Genomic DNA, 11,586 nt, shown 5'->3' on the forward strand with positions numbered 1-11,586 from the left:
TACCAGACTTGTGTGTTGACTATCAAGACCAACAGACCCATTATCACAGTTCCACATTCATTAACGCTGAAGTGTGAACAGTAGCGTTAAACAGCTTCCAGACTAAAGCTACTGCCCGTTCCTAAATACACCACCGTGTGATGCATTTCGACCGAGACAAACTAGTCTTTCGTCTGTGCTGGAGAGGAAGTTCGAGAACGCTACTATTCATAGTCAGACGTGACGACACAGTGACCGTGAGGAAGAGTTATTATGGTTATTATGTCTAAAACTAAAATACTGACCATACTAAATTACAACGTTACAATACTGGCTAGGCATCTGTGACAAAGGTTTCATATCAGTCATGCTAGCTTTGGGTGATAATATAAACTTAGACAAATGATTATTGTCAGCTGAATTATTGTGATAAACAGCATAAATATCAAGCTACTATACTCCAGTCCTGTAGTATCTGGCACCAAGACATTAGCAGCAGATCCTTTAAGTTCTTTGTTCTGAGGTGGTGCCTCCATGGATCGCATCAATGAGTCTTAGGTGCCCGTGACCCTGACGCCAGTTCACTGGTTCACCGCTTGCACACCATACCAGAAAACCCCCACAAGACCTGCCTGTTCACTCGCTGCCTAATTTATCCACCCCTTGACAGATGCCACTGTAGATGAAGATAATCAATGTGCATCACTTTACATGTCAGTGGTGTTAATGTTATGGCTGATTAGTGTAAAGTTGCTAATGTGAGTGTTACTGCCTTTAATCTGCCACATTACACCCTGTTCTGCTATGTCTCAGTAAAAAAGCCTGTTAATCAAACAATGTTAATTACATCAAATTATAAATATGCTGAAAAAAACACCTGTAAATTGATTGGCTGTTAGCATGGCACCCATAGCAGGTACCTTTACCAAGGGACATGACAGGCTGTTTATGGACAGAGGTAAGAGCCTGGTAGGGATGGGTTCATAAAACCGAACTTAGCACATTCGTTATGTGCTTTCCTGCCAGTTTGCAGTTCAGCATTAAGTAAGACCATCAAACGGTCTATCAAAAGTCAATGGCTATTGACTATGTGTCTACTGTGGCACATCTCGCTATCGTTTAATCGCCCAGGCCTAGGTCAAGCCCTGTTTCAAACATAAAACACAACAATACAATACAGCGGGTATCCGTGTGTCTCATCTCCGAGTTGTAGGTCTCCATCAGCTGGGTCACATGTCCTAGAAGAAAGGCCACAGTGGAAAGAAAGCGAGGGGAAGAGACTTCTCGTTTTCACAAGATGAGCCCATGCACACATGGGCTGGGATCACATGACGGAGGAGGTCAAGTTGCACAACTTGTAGCTTCTCTAGCACAGGAGGCCTCAGACTTTGTGGAGACAGATGCAGCTGTGCGCCTTCTCCTCTCTGCCTCGCAGAACCCACAGGAGGATAGGTGTCCTTCAGCTATTGCTCACGTTCAAGTCCGTCAACGCTGACCTACAACCCGAGCTAATGCACTTAGTGGCCAGCTCAACAAGCTGAGGCCACCGACTGCGCCATAATTCCAACGAGCGTACATCTATCGTAGATCATGAGTCAACAATCACAACATTAATACTCGGGTGTGGGCAATATGTTAAAAGGTTAAAAAAAACAACCTCTGAACAGACACAAAGGAACCAGTATTAAGAAACGTCATCAAAAACTAGAACCGCAATGATTTTCATAGAATAGCATGACATCTGGTTAAGTAGAACCAATAAAGCAGTGTTCACACAACTGAGGCAAAAGCGTGTTACACACCACCCTGTACAGTGGCAACAACAACTGCAACCAGTGCAGAAAAATAAGGTAGGCTGCTACTACGTACAATAACCTCTCCTGTAAAAGTTTGAAATAACCGACCCACACTGACACAGCCCAGTAAATCAGCCAAGCACGTTCACCATGTATACACAAGCAGTATATGTGGGGCATGATGTCGAATTTTCAAAAATATGTTTCATGACTTGCATCCAAAACCTTCATATTTACTGAGCTAAAGCTGTGTTTTCATGAGGATTGGGATACCAAGAGCAAGTCTGGCTTCATTAGTAACCAAGTAACCCTGTGAACAGCTCTGTAGCTTATGTCTTCAGCCAGCACTGCTTGTACTACTTGCTATTGCACTGGCAGTGGTTTTAACACCGTGTAAGTGTACATCACTTACATGATGCTACTATGCCAAGTTTCTCACATGGAAGCGTTTTGTGACTGTCATTGCTGATGTGCCAGGTGAGCTTAGGTATTTTGGACGATTTTACAATGAAGCTTTTTCCATATTTATGACCCGTTGGACCGTGCACTACCCTATACTGCAGTCCTCGGTTTCTGTATTTTCCCCTTGGTATTTTTAACAACGACTCCTAAACAGTGCTTTTTATGTCCATAGACAGCATAAAGACTTGTTAAATCTTTTATGAACAGAAAAATGTATGAACAGGCTGCAAACACGATAGTTCTGCGTCAAGGGAACGTCACTCAATTTCAGATTCAGGAAGCGCTCCTTTTAACCTTTGCCGAAGCGCCACAACAAATATCACGGCAGCTACGTTGTTTTTCTCTGAAACCCAGGGAGTTGCTTTAGAGTCACAAGCTGGGAATTCAGAATTGGAAGTCCTTGCTATCAATTTGCAATTAGTGATAAAAGAATTGGCCGGGCTCGTGGGCATGTTTCAGTCAAAGCCCTGAATGTAATTCATATGTTAAATAAATAATGTGTTTCTGATTACATATTTCCTGTGATTTTGAGCCACTCAGATGACTACACACTACGATATGGTTAAGAGTAAAGCCAAAACACTGTTTTACAGACACAGCACAGTTGCTATAGACCATTGTATGCCAATATATTACATCACAGGTATTACTGGCTTGTATCTTAATAAACATAATACCATAAATTGTCCGTTTATTAAAAGGTCAATAGTTGTGGGTTGCTCTGATTTTTAAATAATTATTGTAAGGTGTGCTTAAGAAGTACAGTATATTAAAAGAGAGCATCACTGTAACTGGTGTAATTTAATAGGCAACCTTGACTTTGTTTGTTCACATTAAGGCAAAGTACAAACTGATGTAGAACCTAAATCTTTAACCTTCAGAATATTGTACCTACAATTTTCAACTTTTTTAACAAAATATTTTTTTTAATTTCTGCTGCTCCAAATAAGCTTTGTGTGCCTCCTTTACGCTAATGTCCATGTCAATACTTCATTAACACATTTAAACAAGCCTTTTAGCATATACAGGCGGTTTTTACTTTAAATAAACCTTTAATACCTGATTAAGCCCATGTCCATTTTTAAGTTTTGCAGCTTAAGATTACATACTTTAAGATACAATAAATAAATGCATTTAATAATGGGTTACATAATTCATTCTAAATGTTTGTTTTTTGGCTACTGATGCATTTTGCCTGTGATCATGTATCTCACAATTAATGTTGTGTATTGTGAAAATGTACTTACATATCGTGATCTAATTTTTTTTACTATATCGCCAACCCCTACACTTCACTGTGAACCAAATAATGAATTTTAATGACTGTTACTAGAATTTAGTGGGCTGGTACACTTGTTATTGACACTTTACACCTTCAAATAAAACTTTAAATCATTTATAACTCATTTAATCTTTAATAAACAACCATTTTTAATTAAATGCTAAACTGCTGTGAGCTTATTTAAAATGTCAGAAATAGAAAGAAAGAAAGAAATTTCACATGCAGAATGTTTGAGAACACTTATCTAAGTATCATATTTTAATTGTGTATGATTCGACTATATTTAACTTAATGTAGAAATTATCCTTGAGTAAATAATTGTTGATATATATCCACTATCCATACTATGACAATAATAATAATAATAATAATAATAATAACAAAATCACATTGCACCGACTAAAGACAGCTAGCAAGTTTTATGGTTATGATTAGAGCCATTGTGAGAAATGCTTCTGCTTATCAACATGCCATGCTACATTTTGCGCTTCAGTGTAACAACAATGCGCAAACTAGGTAGAGACTCTGTAGTTGATTTTATATATATATATATATATATATATATATATATATATATATATATACACACACACACACACACACACACATATACATATATATATACACATATACACACACAGCACTTTATTAGTGTGTTGTAACCTCCTAATTCAGATGGTGATGTAATGGTGTGGTGGATATTTTCTTGGCACACTTTGGGCCCATTTAAACCAATCAATCTTCGCTTGAATGCCAAAATCTGCTTGAGTACTGTTGCTGACCATATGCATTTCTTCATTGCCACAAGTGACCCATCTTCTAATGGCTACATCCAGCATGATAATGCACCAGCTCACAAAGCAAAAGCTGTATCAGACTGCTTTCTTGAACATGCCAGTGAGCTCAGTGTTCCTCAGTGGCCTTCTCAGCAACCGGATCTGAATCCAGTGGAACATGTTTGGGATGTAAGCTAGTAGAAGGAGAGATTCGCAGCATAAAAAGTGCTGACAAATCTGCAGAAATTACATCATGCATCCATGTCAACATGGACCAAAATCTCAGAGGGATATTGGCAACATCTTGTGGAAGAAAGGCAAGATGTTGGAGGTTGAGAGTAAAGAATGGCCCTACACAGTGTACCCGGTATTCCTAATGAAGTGCTCAGTGAGTGTGTATTCTCTTATCCTGTGCAAATCGATCATAAACATTACAGATGCCCTGTGCTAAAAAGGATAAACTTTAGAGACACGTGTCTCATTCATGGCCTTTGATTCATGATGGAGCAAGGTGGAGGACAGACTGCTGTCATGGTCAACAGTTTCTCACAACCGTGATACAAAGTGCCTTCACATCACGAGTGCTCAACAGCAACTTCGCAGCAACTTACTACCATTTCTCTCTGTGTATATTCTAGTGAGTGTAGCTGGACTGTGATCAGTGTTGAGTAAGCAACGGTCAACTTAGTAGACTGCCAGTGAAGAAGTGATGATATGATGGAGAAAAGCAAATTAAGTTTTTCTAAGATGTCGTCTTAAAAATAATCATGGGACAAAACGTCACCTCCGCTACAAAGAGATAAAAGCTCCCTGTTCATCTCCATGACGACTCGGCCTCAGCCTGGCACTGGGACCGAAGAGCCTGTCTGCTCGCAAAAGTCAAGCGCTGCATAATGCAGAACGGACAGTGGGCTCGGATTTCACCTCGTGCACACCCCAAAAACACCACACACTACCAGGCCTGAGTGGTTCAGGCTGCACTTGGAGAGGTGCAATGTAAACCGTATGAGCAATTTTGAGAAGTGATGCATTTATTCACCGCAAACTAAATCCTGTTATATTGCACTCTAACAAAACAAAGGTAGCCTCCAATTGTCTATTACCTAAATATTACTGAGGAATTAGTGTTAGCAGCTTTACACTCATAGCCAACTCATTCAGAAACAGAAACTGCTCAGAATTTCACTTTCACTGCACTCATTTAAGTATTCAGGTATTCATAACACCTTTGTTATGAACTTCTAGACTTGCCACTTTTGCTTTTCGCAATATTTTGTTGATACACAGCTCTCCGACTCGGATGCTTACCATCTGAAGAGTCAGCAATCTACTACTCTTTGCTGTTCTATTCCACTCTAAATATCCAATTCACCTCATGCTAGTGCATTTTCCCCCTGAAACCTGTCAGAGTGGTGTTACCTTTCCAAAACACCTCCAGTCCCTGGTGACATACTAGCCCTAATTACCATTCCTTCGGGAAGCAGAGGTTTTTTTGTTGTTGTTTTTTTTTCCTTGAAGCTGTTAGGGGAGCAGTTAGAGGAACTGGACGTCGTCAAGACTGTACACACTCTCAAATCGGAGTACTTGAACTGGATTTCATTTACATACCATGTTCAACCATCACCCTTATACAGACATCTGCTACAGTGTAATGTGTCAGCACTGCTGCGTTTTCAGCTTTTCATCACCCAAGCGGTTTCATGCTGAAAAACAAGTCAAACTTGTACTTCCTCTCCAATATTTCCACATTCGCCCACACATCCATACAGTTGGTGGTTTTGTTTTTTTGCAAGTTCTGGCATCTGTTGTGGCAAACAAATTGAAGAATGTACACTTTTTTTGTTCTTGATTATTGATCAATCCTAACTTCTATAACATGGGCATTTACAGAAAGCTTTGGGACTGTGGTCTATCATAGCATCTACACATCTAACATGTAGGCACGGTTTTATATACCAATGCAATTTAATAATTATGCAATAGTTAAGTGCTCTAAAAATTGTGAAACAGCTCCCACAGCAGTAGCGGATCATGTAAAACATTTTAACATGTAATTTTAAAATAATAGACACGAAAAAGCTGTAAGTGCTGAACCAATTAAAGTGAAATGATAAATTCCAGTTAGAAGCTGGAGAGTAGTTCCAGTCTCGTTGGTGCAGCCCTGTTTGTTTGCATAAATTACCATAAATCACCAAGGTCTGAACTTGAAGGCAGGATTTCTATACTGAGGTTATGTGACGAGATTCTGACATTTCTGCGAGTGTAAGCTGAGCACGGTGCTTAAACTAGCACACAGTGTTTCATATGCAGATTAAACGAGAAGGTGTGTGGTCAGTATGACCGGCAAACCTTGACATTGATTAGCATAGGAGTTGCACTGTGTGTTTCGAGAAAGCAGGTCAGATGGACTAGTGGAATCAAGGCAGGTGATGTAAACATACTGCTACCTATGATTGGTTCTTTGGCCGATGTTACGTCAGATGGTATTTAACAAAACACTGCATGCAGATTAAAATATTGCATGGGAATTTAGTATTATTGTTGACTATGTGCATCCCTTCATGGGCACAATTTCCCCACTTTCTGATGCCTACTTCCAGAGTGACAACAGGCAAAAGGCAAAGGCGAAAGTCTCAAACTGGTTTCATAAACATGCCTGTGCTTATTAGCTGTCTTCCAAGTCACCGGATCTGATTCCAATAGAACATCATTGGGATGTGATACAAAGGGAAAAATCACAGTTTAGAAGTGCACCTGAGCATCTGCAGCAATTTTATAACGCAATGAGGTCAACATCCCAAATGTTTCCAACATCATCTGAGGCTGTTTTGGCAAAACGATCATCCTGTCTTTGGGTGTCTTTTGGATTAGCCCCACCAATTTATACAGAAGTCCTTGTCGTTACTGAATAATACACCCAAGTGTGTCATAAGCCTTGGAGTGTTAAGGGGTTAATCAGGTTACCACAGGTGGTAAACCTTTGGCACTCCACATTGAGTGGTTCTTCAACCAGCCCTCCGGCCCTAGACAGCCCACATTTCCACTTGCTGCAAGTTGGGTTGGAGCAAAAATCTGGACCAACTTGGAGAGGGGGACCCTGAAAACCACTGCATTAAAGTGTGAAGGAATGTCATGACAACCTTTACGGTGAGCCGTGACGATGCTCAGATCATTAACACATTAACACAGCTGTGCAAACATAAAAAAAAACAAAAAACAAAAAACATGCGACCAAAGAGTGACCGTGTAGTGGGATCTTGTGAAGCCAGGGCTACTCTGCAAGCCTAACTCTAAATCTGTGGTGAACCTGGTGTGGTACACCTCCTTACTGAAACACTGGCACCAGCATAAAGCATTCCAGATGTTTCAAGGCCTGAACCAGGATGCTCTGCGTGACTGCGCTGCACCTGGAGAAGGAAAGCTTTGTAGGAACACTACAGAAGCACAGTTGACGTAAGGTGCAGGCAGACAGTCTTCAGACCTTCACATGCAGTCAAGCAACCATGCTGTCTCTTTGTGTCCTACCGGCCCATCCCCCAAAATCAGAAGCACAACTGTAGCTTACTGCATTTAGCAACATCTGTAGCAGCACACACACACCGGAAACCCCGGGTGTGGATAGAGAAAGAGAGCGAATGAGAGCACAGGGGTTGTGTTTTTGAGCCTAAGAAAAGTTTCCAACCTTTAGCCAGCTGAAATCAATTCAGTAAGTGAAGTTAACGGGCACAGGGTTCACCTTGTGAAACGCGAAGAGGCCATAAACAGTTGACTCCTGGCTACAAGTCGAGTGGCAAGTGATTCTTGAGGACAGACGAATTTCAGACAATACCTGAGGCCAAGTCCACAAACTTGCATTAAGTTCATTAGTGTGAGCTAAAAACAAACGGCAAAAACAAAACACCGACCCCCTCAACCAAAAAAGTAAAGCACGTAGCGCTACGTTGGGTTAACTTGCTAAGCTGCTGCGTTTGAGCACACGCCGTTTTGACAAGAGCCTCGACCAGATAGCTAGATAGCTAGGTTAGCTAGCTAACTAGATATACCAACCGCTGCAGATGGAGAAGAAGACCCCGGCATGTTCTGCATTCCGGTGCGAAAACAGTGACCCACATTTAGCTAAATAAATAATAAAACGTTAGCTGAAGCGACAGGGCTAGCCAGCTAGCTAGCGAACACCGTTGGTGTTTTTCCTATGCAGCTAAGCGAGCTGGAAGGCGAAGCGGCTCGAGCGCTAACGGTCGCTCGCACGCACGCACGCACGCACGCCTTTTTTAAATCTCCACAGCGCAGGTAACCGTTATTTTTGGTTGTTTGTTTGTAAACACAGAGCAACGGTTAAAAAAGAAGAATAACCGCCGCTGCGTGCCGAGTGCCACTGACTGGGGGCAGGCGGGCTGGAGGCGAAGGGGGAACACCGCGGAAAAAAAGGGGAACCAACCGTACGGGTTTTCTAAAGTACATATCCAAAGCGAAATATGCGCGACGGCCGCCCCGCACACATGTGCAACTTGTCTCCTTACCTCCGGTTCCGTCAGAGTTCTCGTTTAAACTGCCTGAAGAATCATGGTGACTGCCTACACAGCCACCCATGGATGTTTCACTGCGCTCGCCCCCCGCACAGTCTTCGCCTGTTTTGCTTCCCCCCTTCCTCGGCTCCTCTCTCTCTTTCTCTCTCTCTCTCTCTCTCTCTCTTTCTCTCCCTTCGTGTAGACATGTAGCTAGAGAGGGCGCGCATCAGCTGGGTGGAGAGGCGGGGTGGAGACAGCCCAGGCTCCACATCATCACAAGGTGACCGAGCGGCGCTCACAAAGGGAAGAAGAAGGGAAGAAGGCAATGAAGGCAAGATGTAGCTAGCCGAAGCCAGCGGTGGTGGTGTTGGTGGTGGTGTTCCTCTTTCACTCTTTACAGGGTTTCCGACATTAATTTTATAAGGCTGCAGGTCATGGAAAGCAGATTCCACAGTTTTTTTTTAAATAGATGAACGTCATTAAAGGGTCTATGCCGCTCCTCAGTCCAGTCAGCACCGTTAAATACACTGTCCGCATGTTCTGCACAGTCTACAGCAAGTTAGCTCCGCCCATTCCGCCACGCGGAAGTTATAAGGGGTGTTGTAGCCCGCAGGGCTTTTTCAATGAGGCGCCATACAACCAGGGCGACCAATCAGGACACAGCTTATTTGCCTACAGCATACTTAAAGCAGCAGTCCTTAAGATTTTTTCATCTCAACTAAAAGCAGTAGCCTTCTGAGTGGGGAGGGGCGAAAATATTGCAATAAATGGTATCAGAGTGCTGTGGGACTGACCCTGCCAAAGCCTAATATATTCACGCTAAAAACAAAGAGTGGTCTGGTAGGTGTTCGTGGGAGTTTTCCTGGCCACATCAGGCTTTTTTGTACATAGGGTCCAACACAGTTTGCCGCAATCGGGGCGCTGCTGATGGTGCTGATACAAACAGAATGGCTACTGCAAGAGCTTCTGAGATATCAGAACCGCAAACTCAGTCTTCATCCGCTCATTTGCCCAGTCAAACCAAAAAAGTGAATGTAAATTTGCAATGTTTAGATTCAGGCGCTCCAAACGAGGCTGCACCAAAATGCACGTTTAAAAATTCTCCTCCAAAAGCTTGATGAAACTACACACTCTCACCAGAAAGGACTCCAAGTCCCCAAAACAGACGAACTATCCCTTTAACCCCTGAACACTCGATTACGCCTTATTACACACTAACTTGCATATATTACTCAGCGACTACAGGGACGTCTGTGCAAATTGGTGGGGTTATTATTTGGTAATAGAAGTGTGTAATAACAATTTCGGCCCGCCAACGGGCTCTAGGATGTTTATTGGATTAAAGAAACAATAACAAAAAACAAATATGACCCCAGTTTCCCCAACAGCACCTTAAATTTAGGATTAACTTAAAGCAGCATAATGCGAGAACTGGTATTTTTTGCTCCTGGCCTTCCTCTTTAGTGTAATTCACTTTTACTCCTCTGCAGTAAATACAAATGGTACACATGTATTTCACAAGCTGAGAGATTTGACAAGCAGAACCGACATCTGAAGTAAAATAAATACGGGAACGGACAAGGTGGATTTTAATATTACAGGATTCAACACAAATAACAAAGTTACAAAGTTCCAGGCTGTTTGCCTGTGTTAGCTTTGTGCTAAGATGCTTTTGGGAAATCCAGTCGTGTTTACTTCTAGCTGTGTTTACAGTATGATGGTTGATGGACAACTGAAAAGCAGATGTTCAATATTTTTTAATAGAGCTGCAACAGAAAGTACTTCCACCATCATAGACAGCCAAATGTTCTGCTAGGAGTTCTGTTTTCCCAACTTTTACTGTCGACTGCAGGGGCGGGTTTTTTTTGAAAGTAGTGCACTGAATGCTACTAGTGGAAGTCTTGGTGTACCTGGTTATTACAACATAACTCAAACTTACGTGAACATACGCAACTAACTTACATGGGGCTCTATCTTATGCCCTGAGCAAGGCGCCTAGCGATGCTCATTGCTATCTTACACCCCTATTTTCACGCCTCCCTTCTGTGTTGTTTAAATAGCAACAGTGTTTGTGAATATATCTACGCCAATGGGCGTGGTGGTCTCAAAACGAGGTGTGTTCAGGTAAATTTCTGCCGTATTGCTATCTTCGCAACAGAAAACACAGGTGCACCACTGACCAAAAACAACCAAGGCAGACATCAAGTCAGATGTTCTTTGCTATTTTGACAGTGAATTGTCAACACAGGTGCATGAATGCCCCCCCTCCCCCTTTTCGCCCTTGAAATAGCAATCCGCCAAAGTAAGATCGCAGCTGGCTCTAAAAGGGAATGGTGACATGCTGATTTTTATTTTGCATATTATGCCCAAGACACACCCATGATTAATTAAGAGACTTAGTACATGCATTTTGAGCCGTGCAAGGCATACTTTTCCTGACAAACTGACGCTCTAAAATCAAGTGGTGGGTGGCTCACCTAAATATCGCTAAAATAGGCCCATGAACTTACGCAATTTACTTACAGGTATTTATGCAATTAGAGACACTATCAAGATCAAATAGTAGCAAACACCATCACCCTGCGCCCCACAGGGACAGCCGTGGCATGATCATACTTATAGGCACCACAAAGCCACCGCCATGCTTCACTGTAGGCAGGGTGTTCTATTCAGTGTATGCTTCATTCTTCCTCCTCCAGACATGCCGCTGGTCTGAAGGTCTGATAGAGTTCCGCAAGGCTCTTTTCTAGGGCCGCTATTATTTACATTATAAATGTTACCAC

General features: G+C 42.2%; 1 protein-coding gene across 2 annotated transcripts in view; it reads right to left on the minus strand.

Moving 5' to 3' along the window:
- ubtd2 (ubiquitin domain containing 2) overlaps window positions 1–9,307 on the minus strand; it is a 31,055-nt gene extending 21,748 nt beyond the window's left edge. Inside the window, exon 1 of one of the 2 annotated variants that reach the window (XM_072661743.1) lies at window positions 8,816–9,307. In XM_072661743.1, the coding sequence (XP_072517844.1) occupies window positions 8,816–8,885 (70 nt within the window). In that variant the 5' untranslated portion in view covers window positions 8,886–9,307. Of the gene's footprint in view, window positions 1–8,031; window positions 8,121–8,815 lie in introns of those variants that run through there. The other variant, XM_072661744.1, reaches the window with a different exon arrangement.
- Between the last annotated feature and the right edge of the window lie 2,279 nt (window positions 9,308–11,586).

Source organism: Salminus brasiliensis, chromosome 18 (assembly GCF_030463535.1).
Source record: "Salminus brasiliensis chromosome 18, fSalBra1.hap2, whole genome shotgun sequence".
Lineage (NCBI taxonomy): Eukaryota > Metazoa > Chordata > Actinopteri > Characiformes > Bryconidae > Salminus > Salminus brasiliensis.